Source organism: Diceros bicornis, chromosome 7, assembly GCF_020826845.1.
Source record: "Diceros bicornis minor isolate mBicDic1 chromosome 7, mDicBic1.mat.cur, whole genome shotgun sequence".
NCBI classification, from domain to species: Eukaryota; Metazoa; Chordata; class Mammalia; order Perissodactyla; family Rhinocerotidae; genus Diceros; species Diceros bicornis.
The window spans coordinates 46,805,747-46,830,421 of NC_080746.1; the positions used below are offsets into that span (position 1 = coordinate 46,805,747).

General features: G+C 38.9%; 2 protein-coding genes across 2 annotated transcripts in view; both read left to right on the forward strand.

Annotated features, from left to right (window-relative positions):
• SYTL2 (synaptotagmin like 2) overlaps positions 1 to 15,856 on the forward strand; it is a 107,089-nt gene extending 91,233 nt beyond the window's left edge. Inside the window, exons 12-19 of the mRNA XM_058545473.1 lie at positions 2,647 to 2,766; positions 4,058 to 4,227; positions 5,810 to 5,912; positions 8,017 to 8,187; positions 10,241 to 10,319; positions 12,432 to 12,531; positions 13,858 to 14,063; positions 14,919 to 15,856. Coding sequence (XP_058401456.1) covers positions 2,647 to 2,766; positions 4,058 to 4,227; positions 5,810 to 5,912; positions 8,017 to 8,187; positions 10,241 to 10,319; positions 12,432 to 12,531; positions 13,858 to 14,063; positions 14,919 to 15,064 — 1,095 coding nt within the window. The 3' untranslated portion in view covers positions 15,065 to 15,856. The remainder of the gene's footprint in view (positions 1 to 2,646; positions 2,767 to 4,057; positions 4,228 to 5,809; positions 5,913 to 8,016; positions 8,188 to 10,240; positions 10,320 to 12,431; positions 12,532 to 13,857; positions 14,064 to 14,918) is intronic.
• Positions 15,857 to 21,879: 6,023 nt separating this feature from the next.
• On the forward strand, positions 21,880 to 23,892 carry LOC131407935 (coiled-coil domain-containing protein 89-like). The gene has a single exon (XM_058544527.1). The coding sequence runs from the start codon at positions 21,896 to 21,898 to the stop codon at positions 23,006 to 23,008; it is 1,113 nt and encodes a 370-aa protein (XP_058400510.1). The 5' UTR covers positions 21,880 to 21,895; the 3' UTR covers positions 23,009 to 23,892.
• The last annotated feature ends 783 nt before the right edge of the window (positions 23,893 to 24,675 follow it).

Below are 24,675 nucleotides of genomic sequence, written 5' to 3' on the forward strand. Positions count from 1 at the left end.
CTAAAATCCAACAGCTACTAAAAAGTAGATCTAGGACTTGAACTCAGGTCCTTTGACTTAGTTAAGATGCCATGTTCTTGCAGCCAGGTGGTTAGGAGCCTGAGCTTTAGAGTCAGACATTCCCAGTCCTGGCTTTGCTGCTAATTTGCTATGTGATTATGGAAAAGTTCCTTAACTTCCCTGAGTCTGGTTTCCTAGTGCTTACGTCATTAGGTTGTGAGGAGTCAGTGAGATAATGCAGGGAGAATGCATAGCACAGTCCCTGACTCAGTGAGTCCCGGTAAATGTTAGTTGTTACTATTTGTGGTTTTGGTCTGATTTTTGATGGTGAAATAAAAAGCTTCATCCTCAAGTGTTCTCTTAGTAAATGGAATGTGAGGAAAGCTCTGGATGACACATAAACTACATCCCCCCCCCCACCTCCTGGGCACCCTTCTGTCCATTGTTGGGCCTTAGATGAACTGTATCTACAAGTATTCAGCCAGTACCTGTGCTTGAGAGCCCACACTACAGTTCCTTTGGAAAGAATCACTCATTCTTTGAAACTAACTCATTAGCTGGAAGCCAGTGGTAGGCACCTCGTGGAGTTCCTGTGGTTTTATACCTCTGTAAATATGCTTTCGTCTTGGTTGGTCATATGAATGAACAACATAATAATTTTTTTTTTTGCATGGGGAAGATCAGCCCTGAGCTAACATCCATGCCAATCCTCCTCTTTTTGCTGAGGAAGACCAGCTCTGAGCCAGCATCTATTGTCAATCCTCCTCCTTTTTTTCCCCAAAGCCCCAGTAGATAGTTGTATGTCATAGTTGCACATCCGTCTAGTTGCTGTATGTGGGACGTGGCCTCAGCATGGCCGGAGAAGCGGTGCGTCAGGTGCGCGCCCGGGATCCGAACCTGGGCCACCAGTAGCGGAGCGCGCGCACTTAACCGCTAAGCCATGGGGCTGGCCCAACAATATAATAATTTAACAGGCAAATGATACCAGTTTCCCGGTTTATTTTTCTCCTCTCTTCAGTTTTAACCAGCTGCCTCAGAGCTCCACGCAAAAGAGAGTCCAAATCATTTGAGTTAGTGCATCAGAGATGCCAAATTAAGCTGTATCATTTTACCTTTCAAAGTACATGAGGTTGCACTGAATATTAAAGGAAGTGGAGATGAAATCAGGCCTTGCTCCTTTGTCCACAGTCCCTTTGAGGCTTAGCATCGATCACATTTGTCAAGTGCCAGCTATGTGAAAATCAGTGTTACAGGTCAACAACACAGGGTCCCATCCTTCCAATAAGTCACTAAGGATCTGCTGTACTAGGTAGAATGTAGTACGTGCTATGATAGAGAGAAATGGACTGTAAGCATGTGCGGAGAGAGTGTGACAATAGAGATATTAACAAGTTATGGATTTTTTTTTTAATCCTTGAGTCAGGATTCTTTTCTTATCCATATAAGTCATAAATTTTTTCTTTAACTCCTTTCTTAATCTGCATTAGAATTGGCATCTGTTGTATTGATACATAATTGCATGGCCCCGGAATATGTTGGCATGAACTAACTACTCCTCCATAAAGGTGTTTCCCTAACCCCAGGAGCCACTGAACTGCTCCATAAACTCTCTGACCCCAAAAGGAGCTCATTCTGAATCATGAATTTTTTTTTTTTTTAATTTACTTTTTCCCCCAAAGCCCCAGTAGATAGTTGTACTGTCATAGTTGCACATCCTTCTAGTTGCTGTATGTGTGACTCGGCCTCCGCATGGCCGGAGAAGCAGTGCGTCGGTGCGCGCCCAGGATCCGAACCCAGGCCGCCAGCAGCGGAGCGCGCGCACTTAACCGCTAAGCCACGGGGCCGGCCCTGAATCATGAATTTTTAAAGCTACCATCTAATAAACTTTAGATCTAAACATAATAAAATTTATTATTGCCACTTTTCTTTCTTGACCCAGGTAAATATTTCCTGGGACATATTTAAAATAAGTGTCTTGTTGCTGTTGTTTTTTTCAAAAATGTGTCAAAATCTAATGTGGGTAGAATGTATAATTTAAATACTTCCCTATAGCAACAAAAAGATAAGCACAATAGCACTACAGAAATACATGAGGTTGTTTAAAAAATTTTAAATATGTTTATAACTTTTAGTTGAAACAGATCAGACTAGCATTTATATTAACAGCATCTCAAGTACAAGATTTGATTTTTAGGGAAGTTAAGGCTATGTTAATAATGAGAGGAATTAAGCATGATATTTTATGTTTTGACAGTAAATCTTAGACCTTTTATTGTCTGGGTAAGGTTAATTTCTCATATATATCAATAAAATTCTCCAAGCAACATAAATATATAGTATTAAGAGAGTGACAAGTAAGCTCACAGTAGTGCTGCCTTCTGTAGCACCTTGGGGCCACCTTGTAGGTGAAAAAAATCACTTTATTATTTTGGTAGCTAAGCACTGCTGTCCTCCTTTGGTGAGGTCCAAGGCAGACCAGCCACCCTCTCTTGAATCCATTCCCTGGCAATTAGCACTAGTGTCCTTTGACTTTGGGAAATGTCATAGATCAGTGGGATACCAAGATATTATCTTTATCTAAACCAAGATTCTGATCTTGACTCATTCTGAATTTAAATTTTGTGTATATTATATGATGTCTTGTAGAGTGATGACAGAGAAACAGATACAGCATCAGAAAGCAGTTACCAGCTCAGCAGACACAAGAAGAGCCCGAGCTCTTTAACCAATCTTAGCAGCTCCTCTGGCATGACGTCCTTGTCTTCTGTATGTAAACAAAGGCTCCATGTTAATATCTCTCTGCTTCTGCCAACCCTGCTCTGCCATGCTCCTGCTCACTGTAAAACAGCCTCCTGTTGTATTTCTCAGATTCCAAGGGCACAAGCTTTTTCTCTAACCCACAATTTACCTCTGGCTAGCTAAATATTCCTTTTTCGTTTTTTTAAGCATAAAAGAGTTCATATCCATTATAAATAAATATGGTTTTTGGATGTAAGTACTTCAAAAATAAACCTAAATTACCAAATAAATTTTTCTGTGCAATAAATAGGGTAACAATTATAAAGTCTGCTTATATCAGATATGCTTTTGAATACTGTTTGCAGGTATAGAATTGTACCTCTCTTTTAGCAAGCCTGATGAATAAAAGTACTGATTCACATAAAAGAATAGGAGAGGTGATTCTTTGCCTTATAGAAAGATTCAGATCAGGATTTTAAAAGGAAAACTCCCTAAGCCGATGTGCTCTGAGTTGATTTAGAGAATTTGACTTTACATAGAACTTCTTTCATAAAGTGAGGTAGCTATGTGTGCTTGTCGTATGTGTGTAGAAATATATATATGTAAATATACCCACATACACTTATCCAAATATTTCTCTGATATACATACATGTGCACATATTTCACCAGGTATGCTCAACAAATGGTAAAGCTGAGCTCAAATTCTTACCAGCCTCGAATTTGTAAGACTTTTTTAGAAAAACCTATTTAAATTGAATTTCTGCTGATAATCAAATATATGGCCTTAGAAAGGCTTTAAACTCCCTTCATCAATCATCCATTTTCTACCCTTCCTGACCTCTAAAAGCATATGGCTCAGTAAGCATTTTCCTAGATTCAGAGGATGAGTAACATAGTAAAATTCCTTTTTAGTGCCTTGGAAATTTGATAGAGCAATGTGTCACTGTGATTTCTGTGCCTGAGGTTTCTCACATCCTCTTTCTTTAACATTTTAAATACTAAGCATGCCTAAAAATGGAAATCTGAATGCCCTTTACCATAAAATCACCCTGCTTTGAAATGAGCCAGCATCTAAATAAGTTTGCATTTCACTTTTCATCTATGTCTCTTAGAGGCAATTATTTTTAAACACTAGTCATGTCATGTATATCATGTCAGGTTGTCTGTGTTGCTGTGTCTTTATGCCGTATTAAATTAGCTGCTTTTATATGCAAACTAGGGAAATAATGGCAGGCAAGGATTATATCCATGATCCTTGTGTTGCATTCGAGAATGAAATAGAGACAAACTCTGCTCTGCGTTTCCGATGCTTTCAGGTGAGTGGCAGTGTGATGAGTGTTTATAGTGGAGACTTTGGCAATCTGGAAGTGAAAGGAAATATTCAGTTTGCTATCGACTATGTGGACTCACTGAAGGAGTTGCATATCTTTGTGGCCCAGTGTAAAGACTTAGCAGCAGCAGATATTAAAAAACAGCGTTCCGACCCGTAAGTACATTTTGGAGTCACTGCTTTCTTTTAGTTACTCTTAATCTTGTGTAAATTGAGAAGGAAAGAAAGTAATTGAAGGGGGAGGGTATGTGTGTGACTGTGTTAAAAGGAATATTTGAAAAGAAAACTTGGGGGGAAATGCTGTTTTATTTACTTTATAAATTCATATACCAAACTTATTAAAATATAAAAATTCAGAGAAGCACAAAATGTTTCAAGTTGGAAGGGACCTTTGAGGTCATCTTGTCTGGTTTCTTCTTTTTACAGATAAGGAGACAAGGGCCAGAGGAGATAAGCGGCTTATTTACATAAATTCAGATAATCAGCAGCAAAATGAGAGATGAGGGCTTGAACCCCGGTCTCTTTCCACTCTCAAACTTTCTCTAAAATTAGGGACATGTGGGGTATACTTCATAATGTTCAGTGGTGCAGAAAGAGTTAAGATTCTAGAATAAGGTAGTTTCCATATTTAAATCATATTCTACAGAATAACTTTAGGGGGAATTACCAATTCCTCTTTGAAATCACAGGTTTAATTGCATTTCAGTTTCTTTGCAAAAGTTGAATGGTATTCCCCACTTATCCCTATGCAGAAGTCTGATTCTTAATTATCTGGCCGGAATAAGCCCAATCTTTTTTGCTTTTATTATAAAAACAAGTGGGCTCAATAGTTTTTTTACATTGAATTTGGCTTGATTAGGTGTGTGCTAAGATTAATTGCTTTTTCAAAAGACAGGAAAAAAACCTTTAAAAAATGCAGCAAGCACCAAAGCCTTTTCTTTCTTTTTTGTCTTTTTTGTGTGTGTGTGTGAGGAAGATCGGCCCTGAGCTAACATCTGCCAATCCTCTCTTTTTTGCTGAGGAAGACTGGCCCTGGGCTAACGTCCGTGCCCATCTTCCTTTACTTTATATGGGACACCGCCACAGCATGGCTTGCCAAGAGGTGCGTCGGTGTGCGCCCAGGATCTGAACCTGCGAACCCCCGGGCCACGGAATCGGAGCACGCGCACTTAACCACTGCACCACCCAAAGCCTTTTCTTAATAGGAAACAAGGCAATAGAATTAAGCACTATGTTAGAGGCCTGTTGTCCCCCTGCCTCATTGGTAAGGACAAAGGCAAAAAGGAATTCAGGAAATATCCCTTAAATGTCTTCAGAACAGGGCCGGCCCCGTGGCTTGGCGGTTGGGTGTGTGCGCTCCGCTGCTGGCAGTTCGGGTTCGGATCCCAGGCGTGCACCGACGCACCGCTTCTCCGGCCATGCTGAGGCTGCGTCCCACATACAGCAACTAGAAGGATGTGCAGCTATGACATACAACTATCTACTGGGGCTTTGGGGGGAAAAAATAAATAAAATCTTTAAAAAAAAAAAATCTTCAGAACAATATAAAGTGATCAATTCCACTGAAATCACTTTAAACATTTAAGTATAAAGGTATTGGTGAGAACGTTTATTACTTACTGCTTTTCTCAGTGTCATGAAATAGTTTCTGTCAATTTCCAATGCATTTTTAAAACTAGAGGTGGAAACATCACTTTTATTTTCTCTGACTTTCTTTTCTGTTCAACTCTCTTTTTAGGTATGTAAAGACTTATCTGTTACCAGACAAGGGCAAAATGGGCAAGAAGAAAACACTTGTAGTGAAGAAAACTTTGAATCCTGTGTATAACGAGATACTGCGGGTATCTATGGACTCTCTATCTAAGAAAATCCTAAATGGTGACCTATGCATTTAAATAGCCATGTCTTCTTAGGTAGTATCTCTACAGATGCAGTCAGTTATCAAGAAAGGAGATGGAAAGGAATAAACATTTTCTGAGAAACTGCTTTCTATGCGACGATATACCATGAATGCTGTATGCGTTATCTCATTCACTCCCTACATACCCTGCCAGGCGGGTATTATTATCTGCATCTCACGGATGAGGCAAATGAAGAGAAATAAATTAACTTGCTCAAGGATACACAGCTGATAAAATTGAGCATTGCAACCTAAATGATCTTCTAAAAGCATAATTCTGATCCTGTTATTTCTCAGCTTAAAATCTTTTAGGATTCCTGTTACCCTTAGGGTCAAGTCCATCCTTCTTAACATACACACCAGTCCCTTCATGACCTGAGCTCCAGCTTCGTCTTTCCACTTTCATAGTCTTTGTTCAGGTTACCCTGATTCCTTTCTGTTCTTTGGAGGAACTACATTCTCTCGCACTGCTAGGACTTTCTGTTCCTTCAGGCTGGAATATTCTTCCCCACATTCTATCCCTGATTACCTCCTACAGCTTTAAATGCTTCTTCCTATGAGAGGCTGTCCTTAACTCCTAAGTTCCCCTCTGTCTGCTGCCTCAGTTTCCTTGTTTTGTAATAGGCTGTATTAACACTCAGCACTTTAACTACTGGTTAAATAGTCTGCTTTCCCATTAAATTGTAAGTTTCATGAGGGCAGGGACCAACTCTGTGTTGTTTATAAACTGTGAGTGCTTGGGCAAATGACTTAACCTGTCTGTATTTCAGAGCTACAAAAGGAAGATAATAGTAGTACCTACCTACCTACCTCAGTAGTTATGAACATTGAAAGAGTTTATATGTGTGAAGTGATTAGTATACATTAAACACTTAGTAAATGTTGTACTAAGAAGTACAGTGTCTGGGAGAAGTACTCAAAAAATGTTTATTGAAATGATAGATGGATGGACAGATGAATGGAAAAGATATCTGACTCAAATACCCATATTCTTTTTTCCCCCAAACTGTATCATGCTGCCTTAGTCATGAGTAACAGATAATTTAAAACTAAAAACATAAGAAGTGTTATTCATTCCCTCTTTCTGAAAATCCTGTCCAAGTATTTCGTTATCCTCTGAGAAAAGAAGCACAATTAAATTAACTCTCAGTTATCTGTGGGTAAATTTTCTGTAGCAAGTTTTTGATTACAATTTGACTACGATATTCCTCAGCACCCTAGCTATTTCTAGGTCAGCTACTGCAACCCTATACTCAGGAAAAGCCAGCTAATTTAAATGGTAAACTCAGAGAAAGGCAAGTCTACTACAACCAAAATGAACTTTCGAGTCATACATCATAAAAGCCAAACAGAGATTATTTTTAGATTAGAAGTACTATTATCCCTTCCATGATTATATGTAATCAAGGATTGAACTACATTTTAGATGAAAACCTGTTAGGATGCCAAATATTTTCCACTTGAGCACGTGAAGCAGGAAAAAACAAGTTTATTGTTTCTTGAAAAATAGCTTATCCTTGCAGGATATCAATAGTAGGAAAGATTGTGTGCATACAGGGGCAGGTGGTATATGGGAACTCTCTGTACTTTCTGCTCAATTTTGCTGTGGATCTAAAACTGCTCTAAAAAATAAAGTCTATTAAAAAAAATACCTTGTCCTTAGGTAGAAAACAGACCTTTGGATTAGACTTCATTTGTATTTTTAGACTGAATTTGATTGATGTTATATCTAGTTAGAACTAAAAACACCCAATAAAAATTGAATAATTAGCTTTTGTTTTTAGAGAGCTATTACTGGCTATGATATTTGAGTCATAGTTTGCTTTTCCAGAGAGGGAAAGAAAATCAGCTTTTGTGAAAGATGGATTTCAGCTCTTTGAAACAAGACTCTTAGAATAAAGTGACTTTGCAATATTCTTGAGACTTGAAACCTAACAAATGAGAAAATCTGATCTGTACAGATGACTTTTCTCTTCATCTCTATGTCATAACTTTGGCATCAAGTAATATTATTCACCACTTTAATGTCCTTCTTTGAACTGCAGTATAAAATCGAAAAGCAAATCTTAAAGACCCAGAAGCTGAACTTGTCTGTTTGGCATCGGGATACGTTTAAGCGCAACAGCTTTCTAGGGGAAGTGGAACTTGATTTGGAAACTTGGGACTGGGACAACAAACAGAATAAACAATTGAAGTGGTACCCTCTGAAGCGGAAGGTAAGTTAAGAGTTTTTTGGTTGGTTGGTTGGTTGGTTGGTTTGGGGCCTGGTGTGTAGGAGAAAGCTATTAGAGAATTGCATTTTCATTCAGAATGCTTATCCATAGTTTAGGATCATTATATCTTTTCACCCTGTCCCATATGTCTCTTATGCTCTTTTCTGTATTTTCTATTCTTTTTTATTTTTCCCCCTCTCTATGCTTCAGGCTGGCTGTTTTTCGCTAACCTATCTTTCAGTCCAATAATTTTCTTATCTCCTAAATCTAATCTGCTGTTACACCCATCTACAGGTTGTCAGTTATTATATTTTTTGGATTTATATTTTCATTTGATTCCTTTTTATAGATTCCACTTCTTTGCTAAAATTCTCCATCCTAACTTTATGAATATATTAATCAGATTTAAAGTGTGTACCTGAAAACTCCAATATCTTAAACATTTGCATCTCTCATCTAATTTTTTATCTTAGTTCGGTTATTTGGTCCTTTGTTCCGGTATGCCTGTTCATTTTTTATTGCATATGAAAAATTCTAGGGATAATTTGAGAGGGTTTACTTTTGTTTCTGACACACAGAGTAGGGACAGACTACATTAATCTAATCTAGGAATAAACTGACTAGAAGCTGGGGTTCAGTTTTCATATAGTCTGATCTAGTTTTTCTTTGCCCACATTCCTAGGCTGTGGCCCTTCAGGGGTTCCAGTGAAAGCCTAGGGAAGTAGTTCTCAAGTTGTATTATGTATCCAATTCACCTGAAGGACTTTTTAAATAAAAACACAGATTTCTGGGCCTTATTCCCAAGGTTTCTGATTCAGTAAGATCTGGGCCCAAGAGGATGCATTTCCAACAAGTTCCCAGGCATTGCTGATGCTGCTGGCCTGGGGACCATACTTTGAGAACCAACCACTGGTCTAGAGTATTTTCTGAGGCCATTCCTCCTTAGCTGGCTGTGGTCTCCAATTTCTGTCTCTCCATCCCCGTGAGACTGCCAAAGCCCTGCTCAGCTTCTTAGTCTCTTTCTGGCTAGGCTTTTTATGCTCTTGGTTTGGCACTACTTAAAAATCAGCTAATGCCTCAAAATGGAAAGCAGAGAAGAATGTCAGACTCCAACATCTTGTCCATATGAGTCCTGTCTATCTTAATAATTCTTTGACATCTTCAAATAGACTTTTTTTAACCCAGTTTTTTTTTGTTCTTGTTCTCAGTGTGAAGATTGATGTGAACCTAGCTAGTCCATCATAGCTGGAAGTGATACATAATAAACAATTAATACAAACCATTATTTAGTATCTATACAATGAAACAGTTCCACTTAAGAAATTGTTCCCAAATATCACATCAAAATCACCTGAAACACTTATTTCTAGCCCTACCCAAGACTTGTTAGATCTGAATTCCGCAGAGGATATCAAAAGCATCTCATTTTTAACTAACTTCTCTTATGTTTCTGATGTATAGTCATGTTTTGGAAATAAGTCTCTAAAGAACCAAAATTTGAAAGGAAAACCATCTCTCTCATACTTGAAAATAATAGATATACATTTTAAAATTATTGTCCAGTTTTGTTATTCTTGAAGACATCTACACATTTGGTCTAAAATACTCAGGTTAATGCAGCATTGAAAATGTAGTATTTGGGGTTTTTCCCCCTACATTTCCACACTCTTCTTACTCCTTCAAAGAAAGAGAATACAAATAAGTTGTTGTTTGTGCTGGCTGAATGACTAACAAAATGTATGTGTTTTTGTAAAAACCAAAGCATCCAAGAACACCTCCATCTCCAAGAAAGCCATTCTGATTTCTCCACTCTCTTTGAGACTACAGGCTTTGAAATGTTTTCTGGGTACCCTGCACAGTTTTCCAAGATACACAGTATAGCTTTCCCAGATATAAAAGCAACAATCTAGCGCTGGTGGGGAAGGAAGTGTTAATCCAGGGCACTCATGAATGATACGTAGTCCTAGAAATGGGGCAGATATGGTCCTATAACAGAGTACCAACAAATAGGGTAAACAGTATATCTCACACATGCTGACATGCCTTCATTTTTCAGACAGCACCAGTTGCCCTTGAAGCAGAAAACAGGGGTGAAATGAAGTTAGCTCTCCAGTATGTCCCAGAGCCAATTCCTGGTATGTAATGATTTTCTGTCCATATTTATGCCTTTTCTTTATCCCTCCCCTCTCCAAGGATTTCTCTGGGTTCTATGATATATTCAAAGGTGAAGCCCTAAACAAACTTATTAACTTAGTACTTCTATAGACCAAATGAGTCAATTCACAGTTATAAACTAGAAAATTCTCATTTTTTTATTGTAGTCAAAACATAAAATTTCCCATCTTAACCATTTTTAATTGTACAATCAGTAGTGTTAAATACATTCACATTGTTGTGAAGCAGATCTCCAGGACTTTTTCATCTTGTATATCTGAAACTCGATACCCTTTAAACTATACCCACCTCTTTCCCCTTCTCCCCAGCTCCTGGTAACCACCATTCTACTTTCTGTTTCTATGAGAAAAATTCTCATTTTTTTCAGTCCAGTTTCAGTCCTTGTTTTAACTTTCACCTCACTGTCCCAAAAGTTTGTATCTGCACAATGTGAATGGCCTTTCCTGTGTTCCGAATTTGGACCTATTGGTAGTGCTGTGATAAGAACGGAACTAGAGAGTTCTTTTTCACAGGTGGTAATTGGAAGAATTCATATGAAGCCCCTAAGAAATTAGAGCTCCTCCACTCTCAAGGTCTTATCAGGAGAGAAAGCTTTTTCCTCAAGATTACTAATTGCATACTTGATGGTAGGACCTCAGGTCGGCAGCCCAGTTAAGGAGCAAGAGACTAGCAGGAAATGAATGCCGGCCCCTCTCTTATTTCATAGGCAAGTTCCCCCCAAGTTATTCTCCTTAAGAATCTGTATGAATGTTATGACTGAAATCAGGTTGCAAACTCAAATGCTTTCAGTAACTAGGAAGTGAAGCTAGTGGGATGAAGGAAATAATGAATGGTGAGGCCAGTGATTAAACTAGAGAAAGGCATTCTAATTCAGTTAAAGAAAAAAAAAAAAGAGAGAGAATTGGAGGGCAAGCAAAACGTATCTTTAGGCCAGATGGCTGCCAAACCACCATCTTGTTACTTCTGGATCTTTCTAAAAGGCAGAATCTTTTATATATAAGTTGTATCCTATCATTTATGGTCAACATGCCTAGAAATTCTACCAATCTCATTTCCCATTTTCCCCACTGTCATTTCTTGGTGGTGGGGGCTGGAGGGACCGTGTGTTGTGATGGGTTCTACCTTGTCTGAGTTTTTGCTCATGTAGTTTCTCTTGCCTAGAATGGCTTTCTCTTCTTCTCAACCAATCCAAGTCTTAGATGAAGTCCTATCTCCTCCATAAAGCTTTTCCTGACTATATTCATCCTCACTGATCACATCATCTTCTAGAACATTATAGTAATAACTTGGCATTTCATTCTGTATTACATTTTTATAGTTTTGGTTGGATTACTCTGTCTAGCTTCACTGTAAACATTTCCCAGGAACATAGATTTCTTGTACTCCTTGTATATCCAGTGACATTCCTAGCATAGGGCTGAGCACAAGACTGATGCTCATTAAACACTGGTTGGTTGACTGACTGGGTTAACACATCCAGAAAAATATAGGCACATTCCTTTGTCCGTGAGCACCCAACCTAGACAACAACTTCAGATTAAGCCAACTTCTTAGTAATTCTCTGTCCTTAACAGTAGCTATTATGTGTGTCTACACAGTAGTCCTATAAAATGTGTAATTACTTTTAGCAAGAGTGACTATACTTTAGCCTGTACCTGTTTTGGTTACTTTGTACTCAAATATGTTTAAAATGCTGCCCATCAGCACCAACTGATATTGGTATTAATATTTAAAAGGTATATGCATTTCATTGAGATGTTTTGAATATAACTGTAAATGGATCATTCACATACCTGATATCTATAATTGATCTTGTTGAACCAAGCAAAACCCAAAAAGAATGATGTAATGCTCTGTGCTTGGAATCAATATAAATTATTTTGATAGAGCTATCTGAACTCAGCGAAACTATGAAAGATATAGTTTAAAAATCTATAGATTTAACCAATTAGGATCATATCATCAAGCACTAGCTAGTAACAGACCGTTTTTAGATTGGCATCTTTAGAAGCAGTATTGCCAAGAGTGGAATGGCAGTGAAATTTTATTTTCTCTCTTTTTTTCTATTACAGGTAAAAAGCTTCCTACAAGTGGAGAAGTGCACATCTGGGTGAAGGAATGCCTTGGTCTACCACTCCTAAGAGGCAACCATCTAAATTCTTTTGTTAAATGGTAACAGCATTGATAACTCTGCCTCCCTCAGTTCTACAGTAGCCTGGCCTTTGCTGGTTGGTTTCAGTTCTCCATATCTGTGATGCTGAAACTCATTATTCATAGTTTAAATGACATAACTTGAGACAATGGCAACATGAACTAGAGGGATCTGTGACATGAAGCCCCAAGGCTTCATTTAGTTTTAAAATCATAAAGATAAGAGGGCATATATACAAATGAAATCAAAGACCACATGCTCAGATATGTAATGTCTTCTAGGAGGTACATCTGCTGGTGAGGACAATATTCAGTACTAAAGAGTTTATGAAGTTTCTAATGGTGGGAGGCCATACCCATTAACTCCTTTATGGAGCACCTGTTTTGTGGCCCATTTGCAAAAGGACTTTTGCATCAACCTACAAATATCTGGAAAATTATTTGCTAAACAGACCATTCTAATAGCTCATAAAAGCTTAAGACAATTTGGGTTTTTAAGTGGCAAACTTGTTTCTCTGTTATCCGTATAAGTGCCTGGAATCTAGTAAATAGTAACTAAACAGATATTAGTGTGCTGTCCTAGCTCCCTCTGACTAACTTTATCTATATAGATTCTACCCGAAGACCAGTTGTAGCTATTTAAGTTTATATGACATTATATATGATTTTCCCTATACATATTCTTCATAGATGTTAGCTGTTAAGATTTTTCAGCTCAGGTCAGTCTCCCATTCTGAGACCAGTCTCAGACCTTCTTGCCTTTATAAGGGCCATGGTAGGTTCAAGGTAATTCAATTATTACCATAAATTAAATGTAAATGATTGAAAATATATAATTTATTCCCAAAGTCAAATCTAGCAATTGGAGATATTTATCTACTTTTTCAGTTCTGTACAAGACTAATTCCTTAGACTATCACAGATCATCAGAATAGACTGTGCTTCCAAATTTTGAGGGAATCCTCAAACAGTTGCTACATAGTAAGCACATAAATGCAGGCACTGAACTAAGTTGTTTGCTTCATATGTAATGCTAGTATTAACCTTGTGAATTAAGCACCACCATTCCCATTTTATAGATGAGGAAGCACGTGTCTGAGAGGTTAAGTCACTTTCCCTGCAATACACAGCCAATAACTGGCAGAGTCAGGATTCAAAGCAAGTCTGGTCCACTCTAATGCATAGAGTCTTTCCAGCAGGATGCCCCACCACCACCACTGCTGTCTCTACACTCTTTTTTCCTCCATTTCCTTCCACCAATCCTCAATAGCTCTGTTGACGTGCACTGAAAGCATAAATGTTCACTATCTTATTAAAATGCCCTCACAATAGTGTTTCCTTTTATAGTACCATCCTTCCAGATACAAGTAGGAAAAGTCGCCAGAAGACGAGAGCTGTAGGGAAAACCACCAACCCTGTCTTCAACCACACCATGGTGTACGATGGGTTCAGGCCTGAAGATCTGATGGAAGCCTGTGTAGAGCTTACTGTCTGGGACCATTACAAATTAACCAACCAGTATTTGGGAGGTCTTCGGATTGGCTTTGGAACAGGTAACATTTGTTACATTTTTAAATCTGTAGGAGCCAAGTGCTTCTGGAGACACTAGAGGTTTGTTTGTTTGTTGCTTTGCTTTTTCCTAATGAAAACAGATATTCTATTTCTGTTAAGTGTAAAGAAATGAATGAGTGAAGGAAAGTCAGGCTGTGTGCCAAGGGCTCTCGATAGGAAAATTAACAGGATACAGTGTCTGTATCACAGAGCTTAAGTTATTGTGGGGGGAAACAGAAAAGCCTTCATCACTACTCTTTCCTGGAAAAACATTTAAGGCCCTTCATGGCTAAAAGTGTGCTTTGAATAATAATAGTAATTAATATTTATGGAGCAGTAATCACTGTGTTGAGTGCTTTGTTTGCATTGTTTCATTTAATCCTTACAGCAATTCTGTGAGTAGTTACTAATATTGTCCCCAGAGGAACTGATGTTCCAAGAAATTAAGTAACAGAGCAAAAAGTGGCAGAGCCAAGACTCAAAATTGAGTCTGTTAGACACTAAAGTTGTAATCACACTTCCTTAGAGATCATCTAGTGTCATTTCCAACCTAATGCGGGAATCCTCCCTCCTACTCCCCTGTGCCCCTGACAGGTTGTCATCTAGCTTTTATATGAACATGAAGAGAAATAATTACTCTGGGAATAATGGGAGTAATCCCAATTATGGAGTGTCCCATTATTGGACATCTCATATGGTTAAACAGTTCTTTCTTATACTGAGTCCCAGATCTGCCCTCCTGGTGATGTTAAAACTCTTCCTAGCTGTCTTCCATTAGTGATTATAATTAGGGATGACCCATTTTTTTTTTCTCCAATGAGCTATTCCTTTCTAAATGCAAAGCTTCCTTTTTCCAGGTGAAAGCTATGGTACTGAAGTGGATTGGATGGACTCTACTTCAGAGGAAGTTGCTCTCTGGGAAAAGATGGTAAATTCCCCCAACACTTGGATTGAAGCAACCCTGCCTCTCAGAATGCTGTTGATTGCCAAGATTTCCAAATGAACCCAAAGTCTCCTCCACTGAAGACTACTAAACGGGTGGAATCTGATCTTGAAAATCTGACTATGTGGACAGAGATCATCACCTATCTACTGCCACTAAGGAATGCTACACAGCATGTTAAAGTCAACCTGCATGTGCTTCTTTGGCTACAAGGCCCAAGAGATTTAAATAATAACAAAATGTGTAACTGATTTGTGACTCCAACATTAAAGAAGATATTTGAGAAAGCTAGGAAAATCGAACTGTTGCTACCGCTTTGAAGAAAAAGCTGCCAAAAATATTAAATGTGGGATGTGGGTTAATGAGCAAAATTTTATAGCCTGCCATTGTGTGTTTCACAGCACAACCCTGAGCTACAGTGAGGAGGGCCTGCCACTTGATCATTGAAAGCTCTTGAAGGAACTGAAAATAAATAGGTTGTGAAAAAGAGTGACAGAAAGATACTCCTACAAAGGGGAAAAAGGCAGACTATCAGTGATGATAAAGAATTTGACCATACGAAAACTATTTACTTACTGCAATCTCTATTAAAATATGGAATTCCATGTTAGGGCAATGAGACTGAATTTACTGCATGTACATCTGCCTAGAGAAACTGCTTTCCCTTTTCCCAGTGTTAAAACAGTCTCAAATGTACTTTGGTGCCACCCACTGGCCATAGGTGGAATTCAGTTTTTGGCTTAATTTTCTCCTAAGATAGGTCTCAAGCTTGTATTTTGTAAGAGAGTATGTAAAAAAAACAATAAAAACCTTGCATATATAAGATTCTATTCTTCTTATAACTCTACTATATGAAAGCAGCATGAGAGTAGTCACAGAGATGCTTTGCAATAAAGTTTTAATTAGAATGTAAATTGTTAAATTACACTTCACTTCCTATGTATGTATAATTTTCATAAAGTATTTTATAAAAAGCCAAATTATTATATGATTTAATCATGTCAAATTAATTTGACTTCTTATTTTAAATGAAATACTTTATGGTAGAAATCCTAAAATCTAAATTCCCTAGCAAGGCTAAAGAACTTCTACTGGGCAAATATTTCTTCAGAGTCTTTACTGCAACTCTGGGTATCATTTCCTTTAAATGGGAAGCTTCGGCTATGTTATTAAGAGTTGAATTTTTATTTTAAAAAAGTAGCTGAAAAGCTTTGAAAATAAGTTAACATTTATTCTTGAAAAGTTTTCCATAGAGACATTTTGGGGTCATTTTAATATATAAAACATTATTCCCCTTAGGACTCAACTAGCTTGCCTTTCCCAAAACAAGCACTGATTTACTGTAGTTGGCGGAAGCCTGGATGGTAAGGGAGTGTGAGATCCTAGAACAGGTGGCTAACAAATGTCATTGAAAACAACTAGCTTGCTTGCCTCCTCCCCAAACAGATGTTAGAACCTTCTACCCACCTGCCAGTAAGAGCAACTCACTTAGAACCACACCCTTCCCATTGTCTCTCAAGGTCTTTTAGGGGGGTGTTTAGTCTGGCTCTGTTCCCTCTTGTGTTCTGACTGTGGGGAAGGGCAACGTGAGCTGAGTGGAGGCGCACCTCCAAGGTCAGCCTGGAACAGTAGCAGAAGTGCAAACGCTGTTCCAGCTCCCGCCACTTCACAGTGCAAGACACTTGCTCAGCCCTTCCTTTAGTTGCCTGCTCAGCCGTCTCCCAGCCTCCAGCCAGCTTTGAAGCACTAATGAGATTAGTTCTAGTATCTTCCCATCTAGGACTAGAACTGCCTCCCTCCTCCCATCCCCAGCTGCCTGACCTTCAAAACACCAGAGTGGACAATAGAACCACCCTCCTTGCATCTGCCCACAGCACTTCCCCCTGCCTCGGGACATCCAAGGGGATTTCATGTCACATTTTTTTCTGAAAAAATAATTATAACTTGAATCTCACCTGGCTACAAGAGGAGGACTAATGGGACTTACATGCCTTATAAAGTGTGGGCAACCTGAATTCTTTAGTGAACTCAAGTTGACAGACCCTTAAACCAGTGAGACTTAGGCAAAGTCCCTGCTAAAACTTTAATATATATTTTCTTAAACTGGAGGCATTTCCTTGAACTGCATGTTTTAGGGCTTTTTCTCGTTTTCTTTTTTCAGAAACCCAACTAGAAATAAGCCACAAAAGGGGATTTATTAGAAATATACTGGGTTAGTCCAAAGAATTAAAGAAGTACTGCACGAACCTAGAATACTTGGGGGCTCATGGGCTGGAACCAGGAATTCAGATACTGTCTCCTGTCTTTCTCAGGGAGCGGGAAGTAGCACCACAGGCAGCTCCAGCATCACAACCTCTCAGCTAAAGCGCTTCTCTTTCCTAGGTTCAGCTCGAGAGATCTCTGGGAGAAGCTGGCCAGGCTTGGGTCGTGTCCCCACCTGTTGGACCACTCGCTGTGGCCAGGGATGGATAGGGTAAGATCTTATGATTGATCTTGCCTGGATTATGTGTCCACCCTGTGGCCAGGGAGAAGTGACCCATTATCAGAAGAATGGGGTATTGTATAGACATGGGCACTGGAGAAATCAAGAGCTGGGCAGCCACACAACTTGTATTTCCCTCAAGTAAAAATACTTGAAAATTCCATTATTTAAAAAATGAAGTAATATTTCAAAGAGTCACTGCTGACTCTTTCCAGAGAGTCCTAAATTTCCGCATCCACCCTGACTGCTGCAGCTTCTAAGTAGGTGGTGAGGATCCTGGGAACCCCATGGCCTGCCCACATGGCCTAGGAGTCCACCAAAGGCATGATTACTCTTAGCCTAGGCTAACTTCTTCCAGAGAGGCCTAGCTATGTGTACCAGGGAGCTTGCTTGGATTTCTTCTTTGCACATATCTGTCATTCATATTCACTGTCCAAGTAAAAAGCCTGCTGTACGTTCATTCCCATTCTGCTTTGGGATTGCTCTCCCATTTCCTTTCCTGTCTCCAATCCCTCCCAGACTTACTCACTAATTTCACTAGTTTGTTTCACAAAACAAATGCCCCCACATATTCGATCCAATTACAGAACATTCCCTCCACTTCTTTGGCTGACTGTTCCAAAAAACTGGTTCTCCTTCAGCCTTACAAAAAGAAGACTCTTGCTCTCCTACACTCAGTACCTCAGTCAGGATGTGGGATCAGACTTCAGATCATTATTCCCCTATCTTTATTCTTTGAGAAGAGTGATGTGTCTAATTTATCCATGATTACATTAGCAGTTATCACACTGAATTGCTGTTTTTCTATCATTTGTCTGTCTCCATCATTAGTCTGTAATCATCTTAAGAGCTGAGACTGCAACCTTAGACATAACAGTTTCTCAGTATGTGAATTAAGTGAATGAATAAGCGAATGAATGAAGTGTGAATTAAAGACCATGGGCTTTGGTATCAAAAAGATCTGGGTTTGAATTCTGGCTTTGTCACGTACTCTCTGGGTGACCTGGGGCAACTTGCTTAACCTCTCTACGTCTTAGTTTCTTTGTTCCCGATAAATTATAAAATGTGGATAATAATGCCTACTTTTCGAGAATATTGTTAGAATTAGATGAGAGAAGATGTACAAATGCCTAGTATTGTGTAGGGTATACAGGAGAACTCTGTAAATAGTAGCTCAAAAAAAAGAGACGTTAAAAGACTTAACAAAGGCAAGTGGAGGGGACTCATTGGTCACCGCTAGAGAGAGCATTGGCCAAGTTTTATGCCTTGGACCTCTGGGAAGGGAATATGCTGGATACTTTCAGGATCAAAGGTAGCTGGAAAAAAATGGTAGAACAAAGAAAATAACCATGGCAGGGAGGAGCCAAAAGTCATCATTACTAAACTGTAAGTTCTTTGAGAGGTATGATGGTATCTAATTTATTAATGTATACCTAACATCTAGCACCACACTGTACATTGCAAATGTTTGCTGAATCAATCAATGAATGAATATTGATTAGGATCTTGTGAGATTCTTAGCCTTGACAAGTAATCTATGCATTTAATGTTATTTAAAATAATTTTAACATAGAAGAACTATAAAATATTTCTAATGTCAAAAATCTATTTAATCAACAAATATCATTGAGCATCCACTATGTGCAAGGGACTTAGAAAGGCAGAAAGAGAGGAGAAAGCATCCATTAGCTCATCCTCAAGAAGCAACTGCTATTAATATTTTGAGTGTTTTTCCTGTCTTCTTTTTCTTTTCTTAGGAAATATATTCTGTGAATTTACTTTACTACACCAGACAACCATATATGGTAATCAGCATATAAAATTTTCAATATATGTATGACTTTTATTTAAATGAAGAGAACTATTCTAACTTTCTAGTCACTTGCCTCAACTTTACAAGTTTCATTTCAGCATATGAAGCTTGAAATTTAAGGAAAAGTGAAGAGAAATGAAGGAAAAATTACAAATAAGTTTAATTCACATTTTTTAAGTCTTTGGAACCCACTTTCATAAAACTTCAATATCTTGTATTTTAAGTAGTCATTAAAATTTCAGTTCAGGACATTTCCCCAGTCCTCAGTCTTGCTTTCGGTGTATAGACAAGAGATTCAGGATTTGAGATGTGAGACTCTGATCTTTGAGACCAAAGGGAAAATCTGAAACTCTTTTTTCAAATCTATTTTGCTCCCAGTGAAATCTGAAGCATTGAAAAATCCATCCAACATCTATAACGACACCCAAGCTTTTTCTTTATCATCATGACTTGAGAAATCAAGTCTGACCACCAGAAATAATGATTGCAGGAAGAGTCAACTCTTGGCTCTATGCTTAAGTTTTCATAGCATTAAGATCATTCTGAATTTTAAGTTTTTTTAACCTTGCTTTTCCAGTTGTCTTTCTAACATGAGTATTTCCATGCCATTAAATTACCTATAAACATGATAATGTTTAATGGCTGCTTAATATTCTGTAATATGAAAATAGAATTTTCTTAAAATTTTCTGTTTTTTGGATATTTGGATTTCCAACTTTTAGTTGTTATAAACCACACTACAATGAAAAGCTTTGAGCAAATTTTTTCTTTCAGATTATTTCCTGAGCAAAGATCTCCCCAGAAGGGCAATCATTAGTTCAAAAGGCATAAAAATGTTTCAAATTCTCAATACATGCTGTCAACTGACTTTCACCAACAGTATAAGAGAGTACCTATTTCACTATACCCTTACCAGTCCTGAGCAGTCTTAAAATAAGGGGAAAAATTTCGAGCAATTTGATAGATGAAATTATATCTAATTTTAACTTGTATTTATTCGATCACTGATGGAGTTCGATTCTTGGCCATTTCTGTCCCCTCATCTGTGAATTTAACTGTTCATTTCTCTCTTAAGATGTTAATGCTTTATTGATTTGAACAGGCTCTTTGTAAAAATATAAATCCTATTGTCTGTCATATTTATGGTGGATATTTTTCTCAATTTGTTTTTTGCCTTCAACATCTATTCAACACACATTTATCTGAGTCTCCCCAAGGTGCCAGGCACTGGTCAAGTCATCAAGGATGAAACAGACACAGTCTTTTTCCTTAATGGTCTCGGAGTTTAATAGGAGGAGGCAGGCAGGTAAACAATGCGTGCACTAAGGCTTTCACATTCTCCGTTAGAAGTACGAAATGGCTATAGTGGATACACTAAAAGTGAGTGGTTAATTCTAATGTAGGGACCAGGAAAGACTTTGCAGAGGAGATGATTCTTAACTAAGTATAAAATACTGAGTAAGTTACTAGAGGAACAAGGGACAAGGTGGGAAAAGGCATTCCAGGCAGAGGGACCACCTACGTACAGAGCCAGAGAGCCGGATGGTTAGAGGAACTTCAGTAGTTGTGTTGGGCTAGGGAGTAGAGTAAAATGTCCGGCAGGGCCAGGGGAAGGAGAGGCTGGAGGGACTCTGAGGTCACATAATTTTTAAAATTATGCATAACTCTAGATGTTCAATGAAGTCAAACTAAGCTTTTCGTTAGTCATCTCTTACATAATGTTTAAGCTGAGTAAGTCCTTTCTGGCCCAGAGCTTTTACGCTTACCTGTATTTTCTACTAGTTTCCATTTTTAATACTTTGATTTTATTTTCCTCTTTACATCTAACTAATCCATCTGGAACTGACTTTGGTATATAATGGTAAGCCTCATTTGGATCTTTTTTTCTGTTTCAATGTTTATCTTATCTACATTGTTCATTTATTGTCTTTCTGTAACCTGACTTTGCTAATGGGTGAAAACAGGGAGTGCTGAATATCTAATAAAATGTATTCCCAGCCGGGGACAATGCTAAGGGAAACAAAAGGAATTTCATTGTGTTTGCTCTTTTCCTGAGCTGTGCCAAACATTACAGGTGCAAACTCACAGCCATTTAGAGTCCTGGCTCAGAATACCTCTGCTACTTTGTATTTACAGATTGCAAATTTTTAAGGCATCAACTGTGTTTCCAAAGACAGTAATTTATTCTCACGACAACTGAAGTGAGGAGGAGGAGGAATATGTCACCGCCAGCTTAATTTGTTTACTCCTATCAGGAATTAGGCAGAGTCAGATTTCTTCCCCTGACAGTGTCTGGAAGTCGAGCGGGGCTGGCATCTCTTCTCTGTACGGCACAGGCCAGACACCGGGCTGTGAGCTGAGAGCTGTGATTGGTTAGAAAGGCAAGCATATCCTGACCGGATTGGTTCTGGATTCCCCCAGGCCTCCCGCCCCCTTGTCACTTCACAGTATTCGGAAGATCTATCCACCAATCACAGAGCTCCTTACTGGAAAAAAGCAACTGCTGGAGAGTGCCAGGAGTCCCTAGCAACACTGTGGCTTTTGAAATCTCAGGGGGAAAGACTGTGTAGTCAGCCGATAGTGGAGGAGAGCGCCTATGCCTCAGGAAGAGCAGGCATTCCGGATGGACACCCCACCCTCTGAAGAACCGTTAGATAAGCAAAACGAAAAACTGGAAAACCAGGAAGAGGAGATGGAGTTTAAGGAACTGGACGGTCTGAGGGAAGCCTTGGCAAACCTCCGGGGCCTGTCCGAGGAGGAGAAGAGTGAGAAGGCGATGCTTTGCTCCCGCATCCAAGAGCAGTCCCAGCTCATCTGCATCCTGAAGCGGAGGTCAGACAAGGCCCTGGAACGCTGCCAGATCCTGGAGATGCTCAACACAGAGCTGGAGGAGAAGAGGATGCTGGAGGCCCAGAAGCTGAAGGCCAAGAGTGAGCATGCCCAGAAGCTGGAGGAACGCTTTACGACCCTGGCAGCCAACCACGAGTTGATGATCCGCTTCAAGGACGAACACAAGAATCAGAACGTCAAGCTGAGAGAGGAGAACGACAAGCTGAGGCTGGAGAATGACAACCTCTTCAGCCAGGCTCTGAAGGACCAGGAGGCCAAAGTATTGCAGCTCACGGCCCGGAGCGAGGCCCTCACCAAGGAGCTGGAGACTCTGAAACAGAGGTGTGCTCAGGACGCCTTCCAGGCACAGGCCCGAGAGACGGAGCTGCTGGAGCTGCAGAGCCAGCAAGCCCGCGCCCACACCAGGGAGACAGAGCAGCTGCGCAGCCAGCTGCAGAGCCTTAAGAAGCAGCACCAGCAGGCCATGGAGCAGATGGCAAAGGCTGAGCAGGCGCGCAGCAGCCTGAACCAGGAGCTGCAGGCCAGGCTACAGACCGTCACTCGCGAGAAAGAGGAGCTGCTGCAGCTGTCCATGGAAAGGGGCAAGGTGCTTCAGAACAAGCAAGCGGAGATCCGCCAGCTCGAGGAGAAATTGGAGACGGCAGATGTGGCCAGGAGACAGGCTCTAGAGCGATTTGAGCAAGAGGCAGTGGCCGTGGACAGTAACTTGAGAGTCCGGGAGCTTCAGCGCAGGGTAGATGGGATCCAGAAGGCCTACGATGAACTCAGGCTGCAGTCTGAAGCCTTCAAAAAGCACAGCCTGGATCTTTTAAGCAAGGAAAGAGAACTCAACGCCAAACTCCGCCATCTCTTTCCATAAGGAAGCTTTTGCTTGCTCTGGCCTCCAATTTAGAATTGAAATATTTGTACCTTAGCATTATGGCAAAAGTAAAGATGGTATTCCATTTATTATACTTTTAAGCACAAAAGGCAACTCAAAGAAAAGCTACTTGACTATAATATTGTTCTTGTTACTGTTTTAAGGCTAACACTAATTTCCGGTCCTACCACCTAGAATACACAAGATTTACCAAATTTCTTTCTGTGCCTTTGAAATCTTCCTGTTTGCTATCAGTATCTCTGCCTTTACCATAACTTATTCATTATCAACCTCCGATATCTTCTTGTATCCTAAGATTTTAAATTAGCAGCTCCTGTGGATCTAAGTGAATCTTAAATGTGCAATAAGATGTGCTATTGTGAAAAAAAATCAACATAATTAGCCCTTGTAGATAGGTAAGCTTGTAGTCTCCTGTAGTTGAGATTTTAAGCTATAACAGTTAACAGCATAATAATAGCACGCATTCCATGCAGAAAAAAGTGTCTGATTTTGCAACTGGCCAAATAATTGCTTGCTTCACCTGCTTTACAGCAGTAATCTTTTTATTTTATGTTATTTGTGCTAGCTTGGAAAACAAAGATTGAGACCATTAAGTTCTTTACCAAAGTAGGCAAACTTTATTATAGTCATTCTATATGAGCAGTATGATTCAAATAAGTGAAATCAACCAGTTCTTATTTTTCCTGCAAGGTTAGATCACATTCCATTTTCTTGGTTTTTCTCCTTAATAAAAACAAGATTTAGAGGTGCAAGAATGCAAATATCAGTAGTTTCATTTAATTTTGCACAATATGCTAAAAGACAAAAGGCCCCAATTTAGGGTAACAAGTCATAGCAGACTGGATATGATACATATAGCAACACATAGCAATTGTCTTGTTTCTATTAGTATAAATATATATTTTTTCCTTGTAATTAACTTTTGCCTTTTTTAAAAAAACATTTAAATGGAAAATATATATGTATACTTACAGCATTTTTGTAGGAATACCTAAATATAGTTATAAAAACATCATAGTTATTATATATGTATATAAAGTTCTTAAAGAGATAGTTATAAAAAACACTTTATGCTTCCTTATTTCTGTGAATGTAGTTGATATATAAACATTATTATGACTACCTCTCAAAATAGATTGTAATGTAGTATTTTTCTCACCCATTTGGTGCCAAGAGTTACCTAATGATTTGGCTTTATTAAAAAATATTACTTGGTACCTTTTTAATAAACAATTTTCAAGTGCTGCTTTCCTTACCTTAGGCAATTTTTAAAACCTATTTCCTCACAGTTCTATTAAGATTGTGGTATTAATACAAATTCCAAGGAATCACATTCCTGGCTTGAAAGGACTATTTACTTCCTCTTACATGTTACCAAGAATATAGGAGGTAATTTAATTATGGTTATCCTTTATTGAGCCCACACTGTTTAGCATTGTGCCAAAGCACCTTGGATGGATTGTTTTATTTAATCCTTAGGGCCATTCAAGAAGGTAATTATGTTCACTTCTATTTCAAAGAAGAGGAAACTGGGATTCAGCAATTTGCTCAAGGCCACTTGGTTACTAGTGCAGCTGGGATTTTGATGACAACACCACACTGAAAGATTTATTGACTGTCTACTGAGTGCCAAGCTCTGGGGTAGG

Coding starts and splice junctions, on each gene's coding strand:
- LOC131407935 (XM_058544527.1), top strand. CDS start 21,896: ATGCCTCAGGAAGAGCAGGCATTCCGGATGGACACCCCACCCTCTGAA.